Consider the following 23974-nt stretch of genomic DNA (forward strand, 5'->3'; position numbering starts at 1 on the left):
CGTTTGTTCAGTTAGAAGTGTCTTGCTAATAAAAGTAATTATGAATGTTATATAGAAAGAATTTTATTACATTTATATGCATATACAAAAAACTTTTTCATTTATTATGAGAAAACTTCATCTCTGTCTTATATAATAAAATATTTAACAATATACTTTAGAGTATTTAAAATGCATTTGATGAACTGAGAAGTTTGGAGTAATATAATTAAAGAATATTGAATTTGAAAATGAATTCATCTTGTGTTTATATATAATATTTATTAATGAAACCACACTTGTATTCACAGGGTAAACCAGACTTGAATACAACATTGCCAATTAGACAAACAGCATCAATTTTCAAACAACCCGTAACCAAAGTCACAAATCACCCTAGTAATAAAGTGAAATCAGACCCACAACGAATGAATGAACAGCCACGTCAGGTAAGGATCTAATTGGTTCTTCAATCTTATTTTTCAGAAAATTCTGGTATTTTTACCAGATATAGTTCAAGTAAATTCTGGTTAAAATGGAATATATTTGGAAATAAAATTATTTTCTACCCTAGGCTATTACATGATTACAGAATAACTATAATAACATAAAATTTAGATAAAATGTTTTAAGAATTTAAAGTTAATTAAAAACTAAACTAATGGAACATTGTGGACTACATTTTTATTGTTTTTATGTGGTAACATACATCAGACTTGGTTCAGCTAATTTTAATTTTTTTCAAGATGACCTTTCCAAGGATAATATCTTGTAGAGGGATGAAGCATGCAGTTTGTGTTGCTTAGCTTAAAATTATTTTCTATTATTTATTTGGAAACTACTTTTTGTTCTGATTTCTTATTTCATGAAATCTGTCCCTACCCTTTTGAAAAACATAATTGAATAACATTTGTCGATATAGTATATTGTCCTGTGACTTCCATTTTTGTACAAATTAAATTTATTTTTCTCTTTCTTTATTGCTTCAAGCTGTATTCCACCAAATCTTTTCTTAGGAAAAAAAAATATCTGCAAGGCCTCCCTGCTGGTTAATAATGTCACATAGCCAGGGGAAGGACACTTGATAAAATGCTTAAACCTTCCAAATAATCTTGCTTATTCACTCCCTAATTGTGTTCATAAAGTTTAGGTACTTAGTGAATTTTTAGTGGTAACTGGGGTGAGGGAGTGGAGGGAGAAACATCTGTGCATTTTTTTTCTCTCCTTTCTCTGCCTCCTCCCACCTAAGGATTAGAAACACTGATTTACCTATGACGATTGTCTTTTGCTCTCAGATTCCCCTTTTAGATATCTCACTCCACCTTTTCATTTGAATTTTGTTTTTCACTAGTCCCTCAAGTGTCTCATCTCCAGACTTCATAAAGGATTGGGCCAAAACTTTCAGACAGTTGCTCTTAGAAGAAACTACATAAAGAAATTCGGTTCCCACATCCTCTGTAGTGTTTTTTCCTCTTCAGGTGAGCCAGGAAAACAGAAGATATTTGGAGCCACATTGGATCAGCATCTTGCTATAGATGTCTCAAGATTTGAAGTTCTAAACTTGCTTTACTGTTGGTCCCCAAGAGATTCAACAGGGGCCATGTAAGTGTATCACATCCAATATAAAAGATGCGTACCTGCATGTGCCTTTAGGTTCTTGACACCACTTAGGTTTTCTTTGGGCCATTCAGCTTTCTGTATGAGGCTTTTACCTTCTGTTTTACTACTGTACGCAGTAGTAGTCACCAAACCCTCGGTCATTGTTGAATATTCATTACAGTAGGAAAGGAATTCTGCCATTCTGAACTTTGCCCACCTTGATAAAGCCTTTCCTTGGTTGTACTCTTTTTCAGATACTGTCTAAAGTCTTGAACATCTTGTCTTTTGGCTTTTTGGCGATTTAAGAATCATTTCCTCACAAAGATTTTTATTAGTTAATATTTATGCTGGAAAGTATGTGATTGGGTAAGGTGGTTTGCTTAAAAAGCCCCAAAGATAAAGAAAGTGGAATGTAATCTCTAATGACACCATTCCATATTGGAAACTTGAGTTGTCTTACTGAGAACGGATAGTATTTAATGAATTTTATCCTCATCTTTTCTTTGCCAAATCATTCTCAATACACTCTATAAATCCAAATGTTTTGGTTAAAGAGTCATTGAGTAGCAAATTTTGGGCATTTTAACAGTAATTTATTTTTTCCACCTAAGTTCAGTTACAGGTTTTTAAAAGGCTAGTAATTACATTTACTGGGTGTTTACTTAGCTGTAGATATATTGATAACCTTATATATTTAAGTAACCAGGCTAGTTACCTTATTTTTTAATATGTTAAAGAATAGTCTAATTTTTCCTTCTTTTATTATGGTTTATGAGATTTTTCTCAAATGAAGAGAATATTTCAAAAAACTAAGTCCCATTCCTTTGCATTTGCCCCCCTAAGAACTTCTCCCATTTTAGCCCAGAACTTCTGGAGGTTTAATCTTCCCTTTAGCTTGTATGGACAGGGAGTGTTCAAGTTATTTAGCAGGTTACTTCTGAAAAACCTTGAGCTGCTTTTCATTTTATTCTTATGTCACCTGACAAGTTTTGCTAGATGCTTTTGATTATACTAAGACCTTAGTGTCTTTCCCCCTTCTTTATCTTCAACATAAGAATTGAGGTAATACTTGACTACTTTCTCACCAATTGACTTCAAAATACAGATGTGTGCATTGGGCAAATACAGGAAAATAGTAGAGAGACAATTTTTGTATTGATGTTTTAAAAATCATGATCTGTCACCCCTATTGTTCCATTTTAGATTTGGGTTTTGTAGTGAAGGAAAGATGTTGATCTCAATTCTATTTTGACATACAAAACTGTTAATGATCTATTAGATAGTTGGCAAAAAATATGTAGGCAGAAATGACTTTTCTGATTTTGCTACATTTTGCTTAGATTCATTGAATTAAACTGAAAATATAAGTCGCCAAATAAGATATTCAAGATATCATTCCTTTTAAAGCATTAAATTTTGAGGCCTAGAACTAGGTTTCTGAATCTTAATTTGGGTTATACCTTGAATAAACCCATAAAACCCATTGCCTTGAATAGGTGCGATTAAAAGAGATGCAATCAAAGGAATTAATAATTGTCTCATGTCATGAACATCTTATCCCCAGTCATTATATGGCAGTCTAATTTTGATTTTCTAAAATATAAAATGATGAACTACTAATACATTGATTCCTTGGTAATGCCTTAGCTTTAAAAGTGCAAAATAGCACATGTAGAAGAAAGTGTCTTAAACAGAATTCAGTGGTGATTTCTGCCTATAATCAAAATTACAAGGTAGAGATGGGATTTGTAAAACCTGTTGGTTGTAGGAAAAGGAGCCAGCCATATTTCATACATACTGTTAGCATGTTTAGTGAGTGCTTGTCTTTTCACTAGATTAAAAACCAAACATGGAGTTAGGTGGAGGGAACTCCACCAACTGTCAGACTATGAGCCCAAACAGTAAGATCATCAGCATGGTCTTTATCAGCCAAATACATAAAACACATCCAAGATTGTTTTTAGTCTAATTGAATTGCGATTTTACTATTAAGGGCACCTTTCCTAGTTTACCCCTTTCAATACATGAAAAACTCACATTTCTGTTTCTTAGTTCTTTGATACTGTCATCTTTGATATGTTTTGGTCTCTTGATTGCTTATTTCTCTCTTTTATCCTCAAAGCGAAGAATCTTCTTTGAGATATTACTTCTTCCTCTTAATTATTAGGTTATAGGGTGCTGGCAGGCTTTAGGTGTTTTTGATAGTCTTTGAATATTAGTTGCATTTCTTATAGAATATTTACTTTTTGCTGGGAGTAAATTTTTAAAGCTAGTGAAGAAGGAGGTTTGAATATTCCATTTAATTCTAGATGTATTTCCTTTTTGTTTTGCTAATTCTCCTTTCAAAAGATATGGATCTTTCTTTTACTTCCTTCCAGAAGTCAATGTTTTCTTTTAAAATAAATGTTTTAAAATGTATTAGAAGAAATTTTCCAAATGAAAGGTAAAATTTTAAAACGTGACTTTTGAAGACATTGTTGTGTGAAAAGTTTGTAAAATATTTCTGTATTGAGTTATTACAACCTAGAAAATCACTATTCATTCCAGGCATTCTAGCAACATTTACTTCCTTCTAACCCCTGACAATTATTTCTAGCATAGCCTCATAATGTTTTTATGATTGAGAAAGGGATACGCTTAAGCACAGAGTCCCATAGAAGACTCTTCTCTAGGCAGAAAATTGGCTACCTGGGAAGGGGAAGGAAGGAAGTCCTAATAGCCTTGAGGTTTCTAGTTCGTTTGACTCTATAAAGGACAGGTTGTTACACTTTACTTAAAAGCATTATTCTAATGATGCTGGAAAGATGGCATGCAAAAAATGTCAAATAAATGATTCAGACAAGTGCTATAGGTGTTCAAGAAACGCTAGGTTTTTATGGCTAGGAGGTTTGGGAAAATCTTTAGGAAAGATATGAGACATATGCTAGGCTTTGAAGATTGAATGGAATTTGGAAAAGCAAATGGGAGGGAGAGAACATTCCAATTAGGGAGAGTAATGTTAACAAGTTGTTATTTGGGAATGCGCAAGGAATGAGGAGACAAGTTGGTTGAAGATCAGGGTTTTTAAGGGAAGGAGTGAGAACTCTTCATGTTGTCAAAGGTTTCCTTAAATGTCAGCCTTTTAGAAGTTTTAAAATGTTACCATTTGCCTCATTTATAAGAAAAATTTGGGACAGACAAAAAAAAAAGCTCATAATTTCTTCTTTTTTTTTACAACCACAACTGCATTTTCTTTCAATATTTTTAATGCAGGGGTCCTGGTTGCACAGTGGTTAAACATTAGGGATTCCAGCTTAAAGCTGGAGATGTGAACCCACGAATTACTGGAGGGGGAAGAGACCTGGTGATCTGCTCCCATAAAGATTTCAGCCTAGGAATCCTCATGGGGCAGTTCTACTCTGTCCTACAGGGTCAGCGTGAGTCAGAATCAACTCAATGGCACACAACAACAACAACATTTTAAACGCATCTTTTGAAAATATAGTGCTGATCATAGCATATATATAAAAAAAAACACCACCCAGTGCCGTCGAGTCGATTCCGACTCATAGCAACTCTATAGGACAGAGTAGAGCTGCTCCAAAGAGTTTCCAAGGATATACACCCTTTAAAATTTTTCCTCTACCACTATATTATACATATTTTACCCAAGTTTTATGTAATTTTTGTGCTATAATTTCTAACTGGATATGTTCCATCAACTACTTAGCATATGATTTCTAACCATTTCCACACGGTTGAAGATTTAAGTTACTTTCAATTTTTCGCTATTATTGGTAGTATTGCGATGAGTATCTGTACGCATATAAGTTCCTTCCTGTAGTTTGCAATGTTTCCTTGGGCTAGATTCCCAGAAATATAATTTCTATAAACATTTATGATGCCAAATTGATTTCTAAACAGTTGTACTTAAATAAAAGTCTACCAACATATGCATGTGTTTTGTGCATTCCAGTTTCGCCTTACCTCCTGTAGAATTGAGTATTATAATTTTTTTTTATAATTCAATAGATCAAAAAAGATATTTTAAATTTGAATTCAGTTGAATGCTTGTAAAGTATTTGTGTTTGATTTTGCAAATGAGAAATGCTTAGAAGATTTTGAACAAAAGAATGGCTTTTCTATTACCTCTCAGAACTGAACTTGAACTTACCCCTTGTGTGGCCTAAAGCTAATTCTAACATCTGTACTCCAAGGGCAGATTCCTTCCTACCTTCTCAGACACCTCACTCAATGGGTTATGTCAACTACCTGTTATTTTCAACCTTTCTCTCTAAGCTGGCTTCTTCCCAAGAGTATTTAAATATGTTCAAAACTTCCTCATGTTAAGAAATTATTCACTTTACTTCATATCCCCTTTTAGCTTTTGTTCTCTCTCTCTTTCTTCCCTTCTTTATAGTCACACTTTTTGGTGGTGTGTGTATTTACTATGTACATCCTACCAAACTTTCATTTCTCTTTTGCTCCCACTATGCCACTGAAACTGTTCTTATCTCCAGATCGCTGATGATCCTTGTTAAATTGAGTAGATAAATTTCAGTCCTTAAATTACTTGAGTTGTTTTGGCATTAGGAGGCACTATAACCACCACACCTTTTGAAAAGCTCTCTTTTATTCTTTGATACCATACTGTCTTGGCTTTCCTCCTTTCTTTTTTTCTCAATGTCCTTTTCAGTTTCCTCTTTCTCTGTCTTTTAAAGTTGTTGGGTTTCCCTAGGGAGTAACAAACCTTCTGCTTTTATGCAAGTTCTCTATGAGTGATTTCATTAACTCCCATGGCTTCAGTTACCATCTATATGTTAATGATTCCTAAATCTATATCTTTATCCTGAGCTTCAATTGTTTGTATCTACAAAACTGTACTAAATTTCTTTACTTGGAAGTCTCACCAGCACTTCTAATACATCTTACTTAACTCTTTCATCTCCCCATCAAACCTGCCCTGTCTTCTATGTGCTCAGTGAAGGTACCACTGTCCACTTGGTTGCCTAAGCCAGAAGCCTGAGCATCATTTTTCCCTCTTCACATCTCTCACCCCAAACATCTAATCAGCCAACAAGCCCTATTGACTCTACTTCCTAAGTGTTCTCTTGCTCCGTCCCCACACCAGGCACTATTATTTTGTTTCATCTTGCTGCTTTTTGTCTTATTTCTTTCAGTTCATTCTTCATACTGCAGTAAGAAGCTCTCATTGACGTGAAGATGGTGCTATTCTGTTGAACACTCTTTAATGCTTCCTGTTAGTTTTTAGAGTGAAGTCAAAAAAGTAGTCTCCTACTTAACTTTTAATGTCTTCTAGTCCAATTCCTGGAAGCATTTATTCTCAATTCAGGTCATTCCCCTTTGTAATTACCTCCATATTTCTAAATAATGCCCTTAATGGTATTTCTTTACTTGTTAATTCTTGACATTATTTCTTGACTTCTCACAATGGTTGATGAGTACGTAATTCTCTGTGCTCTCATGCTCCCAACATAGCTGTATCACAGTTTTAGTTAAATAAGTTAAATAGAGTTGACATTGTTATGACTGCAGATACCCATGGGTAGGGCAAATAATGCCCAATCACCACCATTTCTTTCACAATTCTTTGCTGTTGTTTTTAATCTTATTAATTGTATGCTTGGTTTTCTTTATAATTTCTACTAATGCTACAACCTTTCTGCCAAATGCCCATCAATAATATCTTCCTTATGCTGAAACTTAGGGGATTTGTTCTTATGTTTTTTCTGGAGTCATCTCTGCTCCCATTCCAGTCTGAATTACTTCTCTGGTCTTGCTGTTCAGTTTTATTTGTTGTTCTCTGTTGAAGTTTGTCTTCTGGATTCCTGTCTTCTTTCTTATTATTATATTCCCTCAATTTGCAAGCACGTCCTCCAGTAGCTTTCAAATAAAACATAATGGGAGGTACATTTTTTGAGAACTTGCCCATTTGCAATAATGTTATACCACCTGAACACAACCAAGTATGTCTAGGTATGGAATCCTAGATTTTAAATAGCTTTCCCTAGAGTTTTGAAGGCTTTGCTTGATAGTCCTGTAGCTATAATGTTGCCGAGGAAAAGTCCAATGCCATGCTGAATCTCTGTTCTTCTTATTATGGACTTTTCTTTCTTTCCAAAAGTGTTAATATCTTTTTTTATTATCTGTGGTGTTTTAAAATTTACTCATAAGTGCCTTGTAGATTTTTTTTTTTTCATTCACTGCCCGGGAACTCAGTAGGTGATACAGTTACAACTTTTGTCTTTCGGTTAAGGAAAATTTCTTGTGTTAGTTCTTTGATAATTTCTCTTTTTTCTGTACCCCTCCCCCAATTTTCCATGTTTTTTATTTGGTTAATGTTAGGTTTTCCTCTTATCTCTGCATAGGCTCCCTCCCGCCGCCCCCCCCCCGCCATCTTTTCCCTTATTTTGGCACTGCCTTTCTTGTTGGCTATTGTAAATGTTTCTTGAATGACTATTCTAGTACTTGTTTTTAGTTTTGGATTTATACCTAGGAGTAGAATTGCTGAGTCATAGAATATGCATGTGTTCAGCCTTATTAGATACTAAACTGCTCTCCAAAGTGTTTATACAAAGTTACACTTCTTCCAGTAGTGTCCAATTGCTTCAAATCCTTGCCAACACTTGACATTTTCAGTCTTTAAATTTTTAACCATTCCATCATGTGTTTAAGTGTAGCTCACTATGGTTTTAACCTGCATTTTCTCAGTAATGAATGGTATTGAGTACCTATTTATACGTTTATTGACCATATGCATATCCTTTTTTAATGAAATGCTGGTTCAGGTCTTTTATGCATTTTTCTAGTAACTTGTCTTTTTCTTGTTGACATGTGGGAGTTCTTAATATAGTCTGAATATGAATCCTTTGTCAAATATATGTATCACAAATTTCTCTCAGTTTGTGGCTTACCTTTTTACTCTCTTAGTGGTTCTTTTGATAAAAAGAAATTCATAATTTTAACAGAGTTGAGTGGTGGGGTAGAAGGTGTATGGGAAGGTGCTAGTAATATTCTATTTCTTGATCTAGGTGGTGGTTACACAAGTGTGCTTACTTTGTGAAACTGAGTAAGCTGTATACTTAACTTTTTTTAAATACTTTTCTGTATGTAATACGTCAGTAAAGATTTACAAAATGTAATGAATGAATGTACTTTAATTTATCAACTTTTTCTTTTTTTTCTATGACCTATTTAAGAAAATTTTGCTTACCCCAAGGTTATCAAAATATTCCCTTGTGTTATCTTCTAAAAGCTTTGTTTTACATTTAGATCAACAGCACATCTGGAATTGACTTTTGTGTGTGATGTGAGGTGGATTTTTTTTTTTCATATGAATATCCATTTGGCCCAGCACATTTATTAAATGACCATTCTTTTTCCATTGCTCCGCACTGTCACCTTTGTCATACATGAAGTGTTTGTGTATGTCAGAGTCAGTTCTTGGTCCCTCTGTTCTATTTTTTTGTTCTGTTTGTATACGCGAACCTGTTTCTGAACTCTCTATGCTTTTCCCTTGGTCTGTTTGCCTATTCTTTCCCAATACCTCAATGTCTTAATTACTGCAAAGAAAAAAAAAAAATACTGCAGCTTTATAAAATTCATGATATTTGGTACTATAAGTTTTCCGGGTTTTTTATTCTTGGATCAAGATTGTCTTGCTTATTATATTGTCTGTTTATATTCCAGCATAAAGTTTAGACTCAGCTTATCCATTTTCCTCTAAAACCTGCTTGGATTTAAATGTATAGTGAAATCTGTGAGATCTGTAACTTGTATATTCTTACAATATTTAGTCTTACAATCCACAAATCTTGTATATCCTTCTATTAAAATTTTGTAATTCTTAGTCTGGATATCTTGCACATCTTTAGGATGATTCCTAAATATTTGATATTTTTGATGCTTTTTTTTTTTGTAAGGGGTATCAGTTTTTAAAGTTTTTGTTTTCTAATTGTTTGCTGTTAATTTGTAGAAATAAATCGAGTTTTATATATTTACCGTGTATTCAGTGATCTCCCTAAATTCATTTTTAATCACCTGTGATTCTGCTGGACTTTATACTTGCACAAACATGTTATCTACAAATAAGTATTTTATTTCTTCCTTGCTAATCCTTAAACCTTTGCTTTCCCCACTCCCTTTTTCTTATGTCATGGCTAGTGCTTTCATACAGTCTTGAACAGAAGAGGTGATAGCAGGTATCCTTGTCTCATTCATGATACCAGGAAATATTTTAAATGTTTCTCCATTAAATATTTTTCTATAGATTTTTTCATGAATTATCAGGTTAAGGAAATTCATTTATTTTCCTAGTTTACTGAGGATATTTTTCATGAATAAGTATTGAATTTTATCATTCTTTTTCTCCATTGAGATGACCAAATGATTTTAGCTATTTATTCTATTAAAATAATTAATTACGGTAAAGAGTTTTTATGTGGTGAATTGCACTGCTTGATTTTTTTTTTTTTTTTAGTGTTAAACAAACCTTGAATTCCTGGAGTAAGCCCAACTTGGTCATGATGTATTATCACTTTTGTTTATCACTGTTTAGATTTGATATTATTTTGTTTGGAGCCATGGTGGCATAAGATTTTTTGCATTATATTTGTGCGATTGACCTGTATTTTTCTTTTCTGGTAATTTTGTTGTCATGTTTTAGTATTAAGGTTTTGTGTCCTTGTAGAATGAGCTGGGAGGTGATCCCTCTTTTTATATTACCTGGATGAGCTTGTGTGAGATCAGTATTTTTCTTTAAATGGTTGGGAAAATTAATTGTGAAGTCTTCTCAGCCTAATATTGTTTTATGGAAATGTTTTTAATTATAGATTGAATTTATTTGCTAGATAAAGGGGCAAATATTCATATTTTCTATTTCTTCTTATGCCAATTTTGATAACTTGTATTTTTCCAGGAATTTGCGTATTTCATAATTTTCCTTTAACAACAGATCACGTTATAATTTGCATAGCCATATGAATCAAGTTTTTCCTTGAGGTACATAATTTTCAAATTTAGTATAAGTTCATAAAATTTTCTTATAATATTTTTAATGCTTTTATTGTCTGTCGTGATACCCTTTTTTTCTGATATTGGTGATGTCTAGATGGAAGGTGGAGGAGGTATTGGGAAGACTTTCTTAACAAGTTTTGAACTCAGTTTGTACATGTACTTTTCGCCATGGAAATTCAAACTCCATTTTATCATCAAATTTATTGATGAGATATTTATCTTTTTTAGAATTTAGTTAATTTAAGGGATTATACTTTATCTTCAAACTTGTTGCCTTGAAGTAATCTTACTTATAAAAATATTGGGATTTTTGCTTTTTTCATATTTGTATTTTCTTGCTGTTTCTTTTTATTTTCACCCTTCTGAGTCCCTTTGTTTTTAGTTTTTTTTTTTTTTGCATGAAATATATGGTTGAGTTTTGTTTTTTCTTCTAATCTGAGGGTCTTTTTTTTTTTCTTTTATAAGTGAGTTTGCATTTATTGATATCACAGATATGTTTGGTCTTAAATCTATCATTGTGTTCATATACCGTTTCTTGTTTTCATTTTCTGGTATTTCAGTCTTTGCTCTATTTCTGGGTTTTCCATTTAAATTTCTCCTTCTGGTAATTTAGAGGATTTATAACTTGATTTTAGTTCTAGTGGTTGCTTAGCGTCATACTTTAGTGCATATGTATCCTATTTCTTTATTGGTATTAAATTGATATTCTAATTTAATATTCTCTTTCTTGATTTATTAGTATTAAAAAGGGAAATGGTATCTATTAATATCCAGGTATAAAAAGTGAGGAATTAAGTTACACTATTGAAATTAGTGGAAACCCCTGTGGCGTAGTGGTTAACTGCTACGGCTGCTAACCAAAGGGTCGGCAGTTCAAGTCTGCCAGATGCTCCTTGGAAACTCTGTGGGGCCATTCTGCTCTGACCTGTAGGGTCACTATGAATCGGAATTGACTCAATGGCAATGGGTTTGGTTTTTCTTTGGATTGAAATTAGTTTCAAGAAAGATTTTCTGAAGGGCATCTTTTCCGGTAAGCAACTAACAATAGTTCTCTATTAGAGATCAGTGTTCCTGCAATTGAATGAGTTTTGAAATCATTAATGCATTTATTCAGCATCTTATATTGCTGATTATATTGCAGGTGCTGTGTAAACAAAAAAGTCAGACGTGCTCCTCATAAAACTTTCACTCTGCTAAGGAAAACAAACACTGAACAAATAATTCCAAGTATGCTGGAGAAGTGACACATAAGTGAAAGTGATGGAGCATGTCTCAGTCCCCGTATGGGTGTATGTGTTAATAAGAACGTTATTATAATAACTTTTTCTGTGGGTATTTATATGAAGTACTTCTGAGGTACAATGACTGAGCACTCTTATTCCATGGTCATCTTAGGATAAGCTTCCCTTTTCAGACATTTGAGAAGAACTACATGCCCACTTTGTGTAAGTTAGAGAGCATTCATGTCAGGTTTTAGACAAACAAATGTAGCAGATGTTACTGCACTGCCATCTTGATCAACCCTACTTTTACCTTTTGCTGCAATCTTCCATCTTCTTCAGCCACAGCTGGTTTTTTGTGTTTTAACAACAGATCACATTATAGTTTGCATAGCCACATGAATCAAGTTTTTCCTTGATGTACATAATTTTCTTGTCATTATCTAGTCTTTTCTTCCTAGGCCACCCTGAAAAAATAAGGGGGTAGCTTATGTTTGACTTTTGGTGTTTGTAAACCATGGTATTTAAGTTAGATAGTTTTTGCCAACCATAACTAGACAATTCAGATATAATATGGGGCTGATTTAAAATAGAACAGTTATAAGTTGGACAGTGAACTCCTTCTGGACAGGAAACAAGGTTCTTCTGTATAGCCCTAACCCAATGTCTTGCATACTTAGCTTTCCATGAATTGGTGAATATAAAATGCACCTTTGTTTTAGTCTACAAATAAGTGACAAGACCTTTTGTTCTTTGATTAGACCTGGTAAAACCCTTAGGAAAGTGACTAAGATAGTCATTAAATTTATGAAATCCTAATATTAGATAATATTATTCTGAGCAATTCAGTGAAAAACTTATATTTTCAAGGAAATTTCACATATTTTATCAGTGTTTTGGTAACCTTTTTGAGATAGATTAGATATGGCAATTATTAGTATTTCTATTTTACTAGTGAAGATACATGCAAAGAGATTAAATGACTAGCTTAAGATGGCAAATCTACTTAATAGTTGAGTCAGGCCTAAGAATTTAGCTCTCAAACCAGTGCTCTATTACTGCATACCTGTTGCCATCAAGTCGATTCCGACTCGTAGCAATCCTATAGGATGGAGTAGAACTCTTCCATAGGGTTTCCAAGGAACGGCTGGTGGATTTGAACTGCTGCCGGTTAGCAACCAAGCTCTTAACCACTGCACCACTCCGTACTCCCTCTATTTACACAAATTCATTACACAAACATGTGAGGGCTAACTATGTTTCTAGCGTCATGCTGTTGACAGAGATGAAGGATGTTCAGACTAAAACTCTTAAAATGGTGACATTTTATGGTAACTTTGGTTCTTCTGTTTTCCAAAATATTCGCACTCTTGTCCTCACATACTTTAAGAGGTATGGTATATCATCTATTTTATGTATTCTAAGTATTTTTTCACTAGAAAAAAAGAAAAATTCTTATAGTCTTGATTCTTTGACAATTTCTGTTAGAAGTTGTCATTTGTTGCTTAATAGTGGTAGAATACAGCAATGTGCTGAGGCCCATCATAAAGGGCCAACTTTCATAAGTACCCTGGCTGTAGGTGAAAGCAACAGTAAGGTAGGGAAAAAGGAGACTTGATTCAGGAATTGGATTTGGTACTTAGAAGTTACAGTGACCTTGGGCAGGTCAGTGTTAATACAATGGTAGGGGGGGACCTCAGGTTACAAGGAAAAGAATGAATGGAAGGTGAGGCAATGAGAGAGTTTTTCTGCAAGTGGAGAATGTAAGATTGCGGTGGTTTGAGTCAGAAGCAGTATAGATAAGGACATTTTTAAGGTTGTCAGTGTTTGAGTATATTCATCACTTCTGGAAAAGAAGCCCCAGGAGAGGAGAAGTTGGGTGAATTGATGGAGCAAAATCAGGAGAAGGCAGGAGAAGATGTGATAAGAGCACAGGTGTAGGGATAATCTTAGAAAGGTGGCAGGATACTGACTCCTCTGAGCTAAGAGATGAGAACATGGAAATGTCAGATGGTTCAGAGGAAATCTGAGGTGGAAGGGAGGATATTTAAAGAGGTTCAACCCTTAACCTTGAGCTGCTATCTTGTCTAGTTAGCTGTAGAGTCATTTATTACTTACTTTCTTCTTAGGGGCTACTATTCAGCTTATGGAATTTAACATAAGTGGTAAGAAATAGGAGTTTAGATACATAGGAGTTTTAGATGAACTTTAATTTGCTTAGTTTTCATTATTGAAATGTCAGTGTGTTCCACTGGAGATTATAATTTCAAAAGATGCATTTAAGATGATATATGAAGGCTAAAATAAGTTTTTGTATGGCTCAGTTTGGTGAGATGATTTTTCTCTGGCTTTTAGTTTAGAGTTGCTCAGGTCCTACTCCTAGCTATATACTAAGAATTTATGGAAATTAACACCTTCAAAATGAACCTGACTTATTTTGTTGCTATACCTGTACTTGAACACCTAAAGGCATTCTCAGTAGATCTGTGTGCTTCTCAGTAGTGAGTGACAGATTTGCACATGTGTGTGATTCCTCATCCTGTGGTAAATAGCTCAGAGCTCCTTCCGAAATCTATAGATGGATGTTTTCTAACTTATAGGTTATGCTACAAAAATTCATGTTTCAGCTGTTTGGAACTCTACATTTTAGAGTATAAACAATATTCTAAATGGTACTAACATCCCATACTGACCCATAAAAGACCATGTAATCTAAAGTGTGTCTAAATTATTAAAATAATTAGTTTATAACCATGTTTCTATCAGGAAATGCTTGAATTTCAACTTGTAAGGGTAAGATATATTTCTCCCCACTTCTAGTAGATCTCCCCTTTTCCTCCTCTCCTCCCCAGTTGTCTGGTAGTGAAAAAGAGGCATCTAGCTTTAAGCCACTTATGGTGGTTCTTGTAAGGCTCAGGAATAAGCTATTGGGATAGAGACTCTTGAAAGCTAAGGAGGGAGAAGCTGGCTGCAGTGATGCTGTTTGCCAGTGGAGGGGTCTCCTTTCTGTTTCTGCTGTGATTTCTAGTCACCTACCATTTAAACTTCTCATTCTCTTTCTCTTTCTCTGAATCAGTGGTCCTCAACCAGAGATGCCCAGCCACCCACCCCACACCCATCCCTAGGGACATCTGGCAAGGATCTGGAGATATAATTTAGTTGTCACAGTTGGGGTGGTGCTAATGGCATCTGGTGAGTAGGGACCAGAGATGCTGCTAAATATCCAACAATGTTAAGGACAATCCCACAACAGAGGATTACCCAACCCATAATGTCAGTAATGCCTAGATTGAGAAACTCCCTGCTGGACCATTGCTGCTGGTTGAGGTTTTTCCCCCCTCCCTTCTTGATTCACTGCAGAACAGAAATGTAGTAGCCTGTGTTTCCTGGTTCCCTCCTACCTTCTATTCTTGAAGGAAGTTCAGAGCCCTTTTGAAGTTTTCTAAGTTTTACTGTCACCACAACATGAAAATAGATGGAGTAAAAATAGGAACAACAACAAAAAAAATAGTTTCAGGAAATCGTAATTAAAAGCTACCCATGTTATCCACTGGGCTTTAAAATAGAACAAGATTTTGATCCTTCTTTAACCTTCAATCCATTCGCTCCCCTTATGGTTTCTTCATTTCCTAGTGTCTCTCCTTCCTTACCTATATTTTTCAACTGTGGAGAGCCTTGGTAGTGATCCTTTTCATTGTTCTTCCAAATGAGGACTGACAAGCACGAAAAGTCCTTGGCTGGTGGTTATTTTAACAAGGAATTAAGGGGAGGGTCCTTTGTATTGCATAGATCCAACCAGAACTCTTTTCTGTTGCCCTCCCTCTTTTAAGAATTCACAGAATGGTATTGTATCACAGCATTTCCCTAAGTACTGCTACACAGCACAGAGTTTCCTTTCTTCACTCTTCTTTCCTCCTCCCCACAAACTCACTATGTTCATCACCAAGGCTGGCTTCATGGGCAGGTGACCTTTGTGGTTGCATAGGGCCCTGGACTTAATTAAAAGGGCCCAATGCCTGGTTTAATACTCTGATGCTGCCATCTTGAAACTCTTAATAAGTTTGAGCAAGGGATTCATATATTTTTTTTTTATCATTTTTCCCTGGGCTCTGCAAATTATGTAGCTGGTCCTGCCTGCCCTAGTACTCCCAGCTGTCTTTGGGCCCAGGTGAGTGGCAGTCTGGTTTGGGTAAGAGGGAGAAGAAGAAGTTTTAAGACATTTGTAGCTAATTTTTTATCTTCATTATTGCAGTTACCATAGTCTGTCTTATACAGTTGTGCTTGTTTTCCACCAAACAGTAAACTCCTAGAAGGCAGGGATCATCATTTTTCCTATTACCTAACCATCCCTGAGGCCCAGCTCAATGCCTGGCATATGATGGACACTCAAAGAAGATTTGTTGAATTTTGATTGATCCTCAAGTTAGTTTGTTTTTTCCTAACCTGTCTTGTTTTGACTTCCCCAAAAGAGCTCGAACCCCTTCAGAGTATATCTTATTAAGCTCAGTGTGAAGGAGAACAGTAGTAATAAACACTATCAGCCTTAGTTGCCAGTGCATCAAAATAGAGGTGTGTGTTTGTGACTGGTTGTGAGGATTGTGGTTTGTGATCCCTGTTTCTTGCTCGTCCTTCTCTTTGGATATTCTTCATGAGGCAGGTTGAACAATTGCCCCCCAAAGGTCAATTAAGGAAACACTGCAATTGTATTTTGGGTTAGTTTTATTCTCAGTAAAGAGATTTCATCATTCATCTCCCTAAAGAAGCAGCTTTATTAACACCCCATCATGTCTGTCCTCTGGGACTCTAAGATAGATGAAGTACATGGAGCTGGGCTTCAGGTAACAATCACTCCTATTTCCAGTCATTCCCACAAATACTTTTCAGGACCTACTATGTGACAGGCCCTGGGTTTCCAGGATAAAAGACACATAGAGAGTCCCAAGGAGTTATCCTGGCCTGTAGTAAATGCCAAGCAGAATAGAAGAGATGAGACTCGAGGACAAGGACAGTGTCTCTCATATATACTGTCGTAACCACAGTGCAAGCATTGCACACAGTAGGAGCTCAATAAATATCTGTTGAATGGATGAATGGTATTAGTGAGCTGTGATAGCTAACTATGAGGAGAGAGAAAAAAGAATAAAAAGGATATAAAGATCAAAAAACACTAGCTGTCTTGGACCATTTAGTGTTTGAATAAGCAACTGTGTACTTTCATAGTCCCGGAGGGCGTGAAGAGCTTTTCTGTACCCTCACCGATGCCCGTGATGATGATCTGGCGCTGCTGAGTGACTGTGGCAACCCAGGCCCTGTGCAACAGGGAGAAAGTCACTTATGAGCGTGACATCCAGTTTAAAAAGCAAGGAAGTATGTAAGACATTTTAGAAAGGTTTCCATTTTTTTAAAAAATGGTCTTTTTTCCTCTTAAATTGTGTGAAGGGGCTTTACTATCTTGGAAAAATCACATATGTGGAGCAACTCTTTGCCTAATGCTATTGGATAAAAGATAATATAATTTGTTTTCTTTTTCTTTTACCTTATAAATTGTAACATGAAAATTTCATGCCAAATGCATCTTTGACAAATTAGAAATATTTTTATAAAGAACTCTTTATAGCGTACAGCAGTGTAACAATATATAGTACTGTAAAAGTGAATAGGTCGCATAAAATAAGAAAACATGTTTTCAGTAATGTCACTTGAAAGAATTATGACCTATAAAAATAATTCATGTTTGGAGTATCATCCAGATTTTTATAAGGAAAAAATTAGGAGACTATTGAAATGATTTCAATTTCATTATTCAACAGCATCGATGTGCTACTTTCTTGTTTCAAGAATGTATCTATTAACAGTACTATTTTGCCTTACAGCTTTTCTGGGAGAAGAGGCTACAAGGACTTAGTGCATCAGATGTAACAGAACAAATTATAAAAACCATGGAACTACCTAAAGGTCTTCAAGGTATTATCGAAGTTCAGTTGAGCAGATATTTATTAAGTACTTACTGTGCGCCAGGCAGTGTTAGATGCTGTGGATTCAGAAATGATTGAGATAAGGTCCCTGCTCCGGGGGACCGTATGCCCTGCTGGACGACATACCTCTTGTTTTAGTAAACCCAGGGAAAAGGTACATAAAAAACTTGAATGTTGCAGGGATGCTTCAGTCCAATATATGACCCAAGATTTTTTTTCCGTGTAAAGATATTGGCTGACGATAGGGCCATCACGTCAGTTAACCATGTGCTGCTTTTAGCAACAAATGAGGATGAGCAGCAGAATGTCCCAAGCTTCCTGCTTGAAGCAACACCTGCCCCAGCACTCATTCTTTCTCTCATCCTCCTACCAAAAGAACAACTAAGAGCTCTGCTTCCACCTCTCCCTCCATGAAGTGCTACTGTAAGTAGCAGTGGCAACAGAGTACACCTTGGTCCAGTAACAGCCATGAGTGAGATCTCGGGTGGAAAACTCAGTTGCTGGTCTACCTGTCACATCATAATGAACTCTACATCTCAGAGAAGCATTATTTTTCAAGTCTTAGAACTTAGGCTTCTGAATCTTGATATATTTTGGTTCGCTCAAAACTCCTCTCTCTGACTTACAGTTAGAATATTGTCTCATCCGTTTATGTTCTTGGAAATCATTGCTTTAACTAGTTTAACAAATTCAGGACTAAGCACTGAATTTAAATGTGGCCATGGTGCCTGTCTTCTACAAATAGCCAAGGCGTGCAATTATTAATTCTATTAATTTAGATACTTTGTTGTTGTTGTTATTAGCTGCCCTCAAATCAGTTTTGTTAGGTGTTTGAAAAAGTTACTAAAGCTGCAGCTACAGCTTGCATTGGCTTTTCCACTGAAGTCCTGAAGCGAAGAGATAAGCATTGAGATGTCGCTGAAAATTGATGTTCAAAGCTTCAAGGAAAGGCTGCTCCAGAACCCTCAGAATACATTAATAAGGATACTTGAGTTCATTATAATGACTTTAAAAGAGACTGAAATCATTAAAATAATTGACCTTGCTTGAGGAAAGGAAGCCAACTTCTTAAAAGTTTAGTACCTTGGAAAATGTATTTTAAAGTTATGTTAAGGTTTTATTAAAATGTTCAGCTATTTTATTACTATTTCTTTACTGTTAATTCTTTGGTGCCTAATAACTATTAAGTGTGTATGATGGTGTTCTCTGCTGCTTTGACTTACGTCAGTTGTAAAGGGATGATCCCAAATGAATGTCAACATCTCAGTTGTTTAAGGTTGCATGACGTTTGCTCAGTGCAGCAATAGATTTCCTTTACCTAGTGCATATTTCTAATTGCAGGAGTTGGTCCAGGTAGTAACGATGAGACCCTTTTATCTGCTGTTGCCAGTGCATTGCACACGAGCTCCGCACCAATTACAGGGCAAGTCTCCGCTGCTGTGGAAAAGAACCCCGCTGTTTGGCTTAACACATCTCAACCCCTCTGCAAAGCTTTCATTGTCACTGATGAAGACATTAGGTAAGGCAGTTTAGCATAACTTCAAAAATTTGGGTTTCACATTTGGATAAATTTTATATTGTCCATTAGGTTTAGCCAGAATCAACCAGAAAGCTATAATTTTTTTTTTTTAAACAGAGCTTTCGTGAAAAGCATGGAAGGTGGTACAGGGCCTTTTTAACAAATGCATGGTTCAAAAAGGTAGAAGTGCTGTGTATAAGAGACCTCATTTCGATCGTGTCCGAAGGACAGGCACCAGCTCAGTTGTACTCAGTGAGCATCGTTTTTGCAGTTTGGATTCTGACTTCGCACTCTAAAGAACCCTTTCATGCAGTCATGCCGTTTGTGATTGCTCCCTCCATTGGCCTGTCTGCAAACCAGTCCCTCTTTAAAGCAGACCATAGCTACGGGGCCTTAAGCTCATTTGCATTTTCAAAGTTCCATTTGCTTATCTTGATTATGTTTACCTCATTTAACCTTCAATTTAGAGATTTATTTATCTTTACCTTGTTCCAAGTAAAGATTTAAAGTGGCTCCAAAGACACACACGCACACACAGTAGAGCAAGATGAAAAGCAAATGAGAAAGCTGAACAAGGATAAAGCCATTAAATAGAGCCAGGAATGGAGAGAGGACACAAGCTGCGTCTTTTAACATCTTTCCCTCTTTCTATGGTTGGGCCACAAATTAGGTTTTTAGCAACAAATAGAAAAACATTCAATTCAGATATTGTTTGCAAGAAGAAGTACAGCTCTTCCAGAAGAAGACCGGAAATAAATTCTCATATGGGGTTTTTGAACTTTAATATCATTACTTTATAGTGACACTGTATTATACTGTATTTTCTTTAAAAATGGGAGTTTGTATACTTCACTCTTTCTATCCTCTGAATAAATCAATTCCTAGGCAAATCCAGCAAATGGCATTTTTTTTTTCACAAAAAAAGCTATTTTTTTTTCAGATGGCATTTTTGAATCATATAATTTTAAAATATATTTTATACTTGTATTTGGTTTTTCTAAAGCCGTAAAAAGTTGGCATGAAAATGTGTTTAAATGCATGGATCTAGTTAGGGTTATAATTGAAAAACCCTTTTTTGAAGTAGTTCCTTTTATAAAGATAAAATGATTCAAAGTTGTATTCATATGCCTTGATTTCATGGGATTTATGATCAGCTTTATTTTTAAAGAAAAACAAAATGTAAAATCAAGGAGACGATCAATTTGCTCTTTGGATCGTGCTTACCATTGAGGAAGAAAATTCAGAGAAGGACCAATTCTTCTCCAACTTGGAAGAGTACCCAAGTTATCAGCAGGGATTCCACCAGCTCTCCCCTGCCACCGCCAGAAACAAAAGTTCCTGTCCAGTTGACTAGGCCATGATTCCCAGTATTGTGTAGTTGTCTTCCTTTTTTTTTTTTTTTTTTTAATTGTACTTTAGATGAAGGTTTACAGAGCAAACTAGTTTCTCATTAAATGGTTAATACACATATTGTTTTGTGACATTGGTTGGCAACCCCAGGACATGTCAACACTCTCCCCTTTTCTACCTTCGGTTTCCCATTACCAGCTTTCCTGTCCCGTCCTGCATTCACATCCTTGCCCCTGGCCTGATGTGCCCATTTAGTCTCGTTTTATTTTATGGACCTGTCTAATCTTTGGCTGAAGGGTAAACCTCAGGAGTGACTTCAGTACTGAGTTAAAAGGATGTCTGGGGGTCATATTCTCCAGGTTTCTCCAGACTCTGTCAGAACAGTAAGTCTGGTTTTTTTTTTTTGTGAGTTAGAATTTTGTTCTACATTTTTCTCCAGCTCTGTCTGGGACCCTCTATTGTGATCCCTGTCAGAGCAGTCAGTGGTGATAGCCAGGCGGCATCCTGTTTTCCTGTACTCAGGCTGGTGGAGGCAGTGGTAGTCATAGTCCATTAGTCCTTTGGACTAATCTTCCCCTGTGTCTTTGGTTTTCTTCATCCTCTCTTGCTCCAGATGGGGTGGGACCAGTGGAGTATCTTAGAAAGCTGCTGACAAATGTCTAAGACCCCAAACGTTACTCATCAAAGTAAGGTGTAGAATATTTTCTTTATAGACTATGTTATACCAATTGAGCTAGATGTCCCCCATGTCCAGTAGGTCTTTATGGGTATTGACTGAGGTTGTCTGAGTGATGCATGAGACTGCTGATGACTGCAGCACCACATCTTTTGATAGTAAACAATCTCAAAACCACATCTAGGTGGCTTCCTTTTAGGGTTAACTTGTCTAACAAATTGTTCACTTGATTTAATTATTGTAAAAAATTATTAAGCAAACATTTCCTGCTGAATTAGTACAGGTTCAAAATAAATTGCTGCAAATAAAATTGTTACTCTTTTTCTAATTGCATAGCTAGTATTATGTTTATTTTAAACCTTCAACTGAAGATCTCCACATGAAATATATATTTTTCAATATATTTGATCATATTTTTCTCCATGGGTGTATTTATTTTCTAATACTGTGTAACAAATTCTAAGACACTTAGCAGCTTAAAATAACACCCATTTTCACCTGCCCGTTCTGTAGGTCAGAAGTCTGGGCACGGTGTGACTAGGTTCTCTCTTAGGTCTTGCAAGGTGGAAAGCAAAGTGTAGGCTGGACTGCATTTCTTTCTGGAGCTGGCATCCTCTTTCAAGCTCACGAGGTTGTTGCAGAATTCACTTCCCTGTGGTTGTAGACCTGAGGCCTCTGTCCTCTTGTTGGCTATCAGATGGTGACAGCACTCAGCTCCTACAGGCTGCCTGTGTTTCCTTGCTGCATGGCCCCTTCCCGATGCCTTTGTACACTTCTTTCAGGAAGCCCCGTTTAAGGGTTCTCCCTAATAAGTCATGCCTGTTAGGATAATCTTTCTTTTAATTAATTCAAGGTCAATTGATTAGTAACATAATTTTGGAATGATATCTCATCATATTCACAGGTTCTGCTTAAACTTTTGGGGGTAGGATTAGACAAGGAATGTATTCCAGAAGCAAGAATCTTGGGGGCTTAGAATTTTTCCTACACAAAGGGCAAATTCTTTAATTTAAGCTTTCATAAATGTGGAAAGTAATACTCAATATCAATAGCAATTGTTAGTCTTTAAGAAATACCTCTCTCACCAAAGGCTCCATTCCCTCCATTTTTCCTATCTTCCTAATGGGACAACTCTCGCGCAATTGTGCAGACTCTAATATTTCATTGTTAGGTATGAGGGACTGCCACTGAGACATATTCCATTTGTCATAGCCTTGAGTCTCTGAGCCAAAGGCAAAACAACTACTTTCTTCCTGACCCTACTCTATTATGTGAGAATGTGTTGAGTTCTAGTATCTTCTGCTATGACAGAGGCTACAAAACTCAGGCAGACTAAGAAACAGCTACCCTATTTTGAAGATCCATTTAAAAAGTGGAAGTCTATACCTCTTAACTCTTTGTGCTGTTTTGGGAGTTTAATAAAGATGGTTTCTGAAGTTTTTATGGCTTCATAATATATGTGAACTTCACTGCCTTGGGTGTTGGATCATTGGATAAAGAGAAATGTTTGCTAGAGTATGTACAGTCAAGGTAACTTTCCAGCTGCTTCAGCACCCCGGGAGTGAGTATTTCATGAATCTTTTTTAATGGAGTCATCCATAACATTGCTGTCCTACCTTTTTGTCCAAGGTTTGGGGCAGTGCTACTTTCTCTCTTCTTCAATTATTTGTAGAAAAAAATCACTTTTTTTTTTTCAGGAGAGCTCAGTATTACTTGTCACATCTCTTGTCACTGAACTGCTTCATCTCCCACTCTGCATCTATCCTTCCCTCTGGTCTCAGGAGATGAACTATCTGGTCTCTTCAACGCTAACCATCCTACCTGTGGCTCTGCCTCTCTTCCTTCCTTGTTTTATCTGCGACCTTTATTTACCAGCCTTCTCCCTTCTCTTGTGTTTCTTCAACCTCTTACCCTTACTTGGCTCTGGATGTGAACTATTATTTACCATGCTTTGCTTGCTAGAACTGTCATAGGCATCCTTTCTATGCTCTGCCAGGGAGCTACACTCAAATTTGTTTAGCTTTTTCAAATTTAAACTGCATACCAGTATCTTTTTTCCTGTGCCTTGTTCCCCAAATAAAAAAAAACAGCCCATTGTTCGAACTGCTGACCTTTTGGTTAGCAGCTGAGTGCTTAACCATTGTGCAACCAGGGGTCCTATATATGTATATGCATGTATATCTTTCTATCTATTTATACACATATATGCATACATAGGAAAGAGATTAAATCAATGTAAAATGTTAACATTTGTGAAATCTAGGTGAAGGGTATACAAAAATTCTTTGTATTATTTTTGTAACTTTTTCATACATCAGAAATTATTTCAAAATAAAAAGTTTTTTTTTAAAAAATCAGAGTACAGAAAAATGTGTAAAGTCAGCTTCAGTTTGTGTTAAATGAAAAGGGGACATACATACACTCTAGTACATACACAGATTGTTTCTGAAGAATACAGGACATGGGTGATGGTGTTTACTTCTGGAAGCATGGGGGTCTGGAGTTGAAGGGAAAATTGTCGTTCACTGCATACTCTTTTGTACAGTTTATATATTTTAAAGTATTATGTGTATACTCTTCCATAAAGAAAAAAAAAAACTGCTTAAATATTTTAATGCCGATATTGCTGTTTACCCTGGGC

General features: G+C 35.8%; 1 protein-coding gene across 1 annotated transcript in view; it reads left to right on the forward strand.

Annotated features, from left to right (window-relative positions):
- Positions 1 to 23974, forward strand: part of MBD2 (methyl-CpG binding domain protein 2) — a 62002-nt gene that overhangs the window by 31609 nt on the left and 6419 nt on the right. The window contains exons 3-5 of the mRNA XM_064294505.1: positions 291 to 428; positions 17687 to 17777; positions 19130 to 19307. Coding sequence (XP_064150575.1) covers positions 291 to 428; positions 17687 to 17777; positions 19130 to 19307 — 407 coding nt within the window. The remainder of the gene's footprint in view (positions 1 to 290; positions 429 to 17686; positions 17778 to 19129; positions 19308 to 23974) is intronic.

Source organism: Loxodonta africana, chromosome 11, assembly GCF_030014295.1.
Source record: "Loxodonta africana isolate mLoxAfr1 chromosome 11, mLoxAfr1.hap2, whole genome shotgun sequence".
NCBI lineage: Eukaryota > Metazoa > Chordata > Mammalia > Proboscidea > Elephantidae > Loxodonta > Loxodonta africana.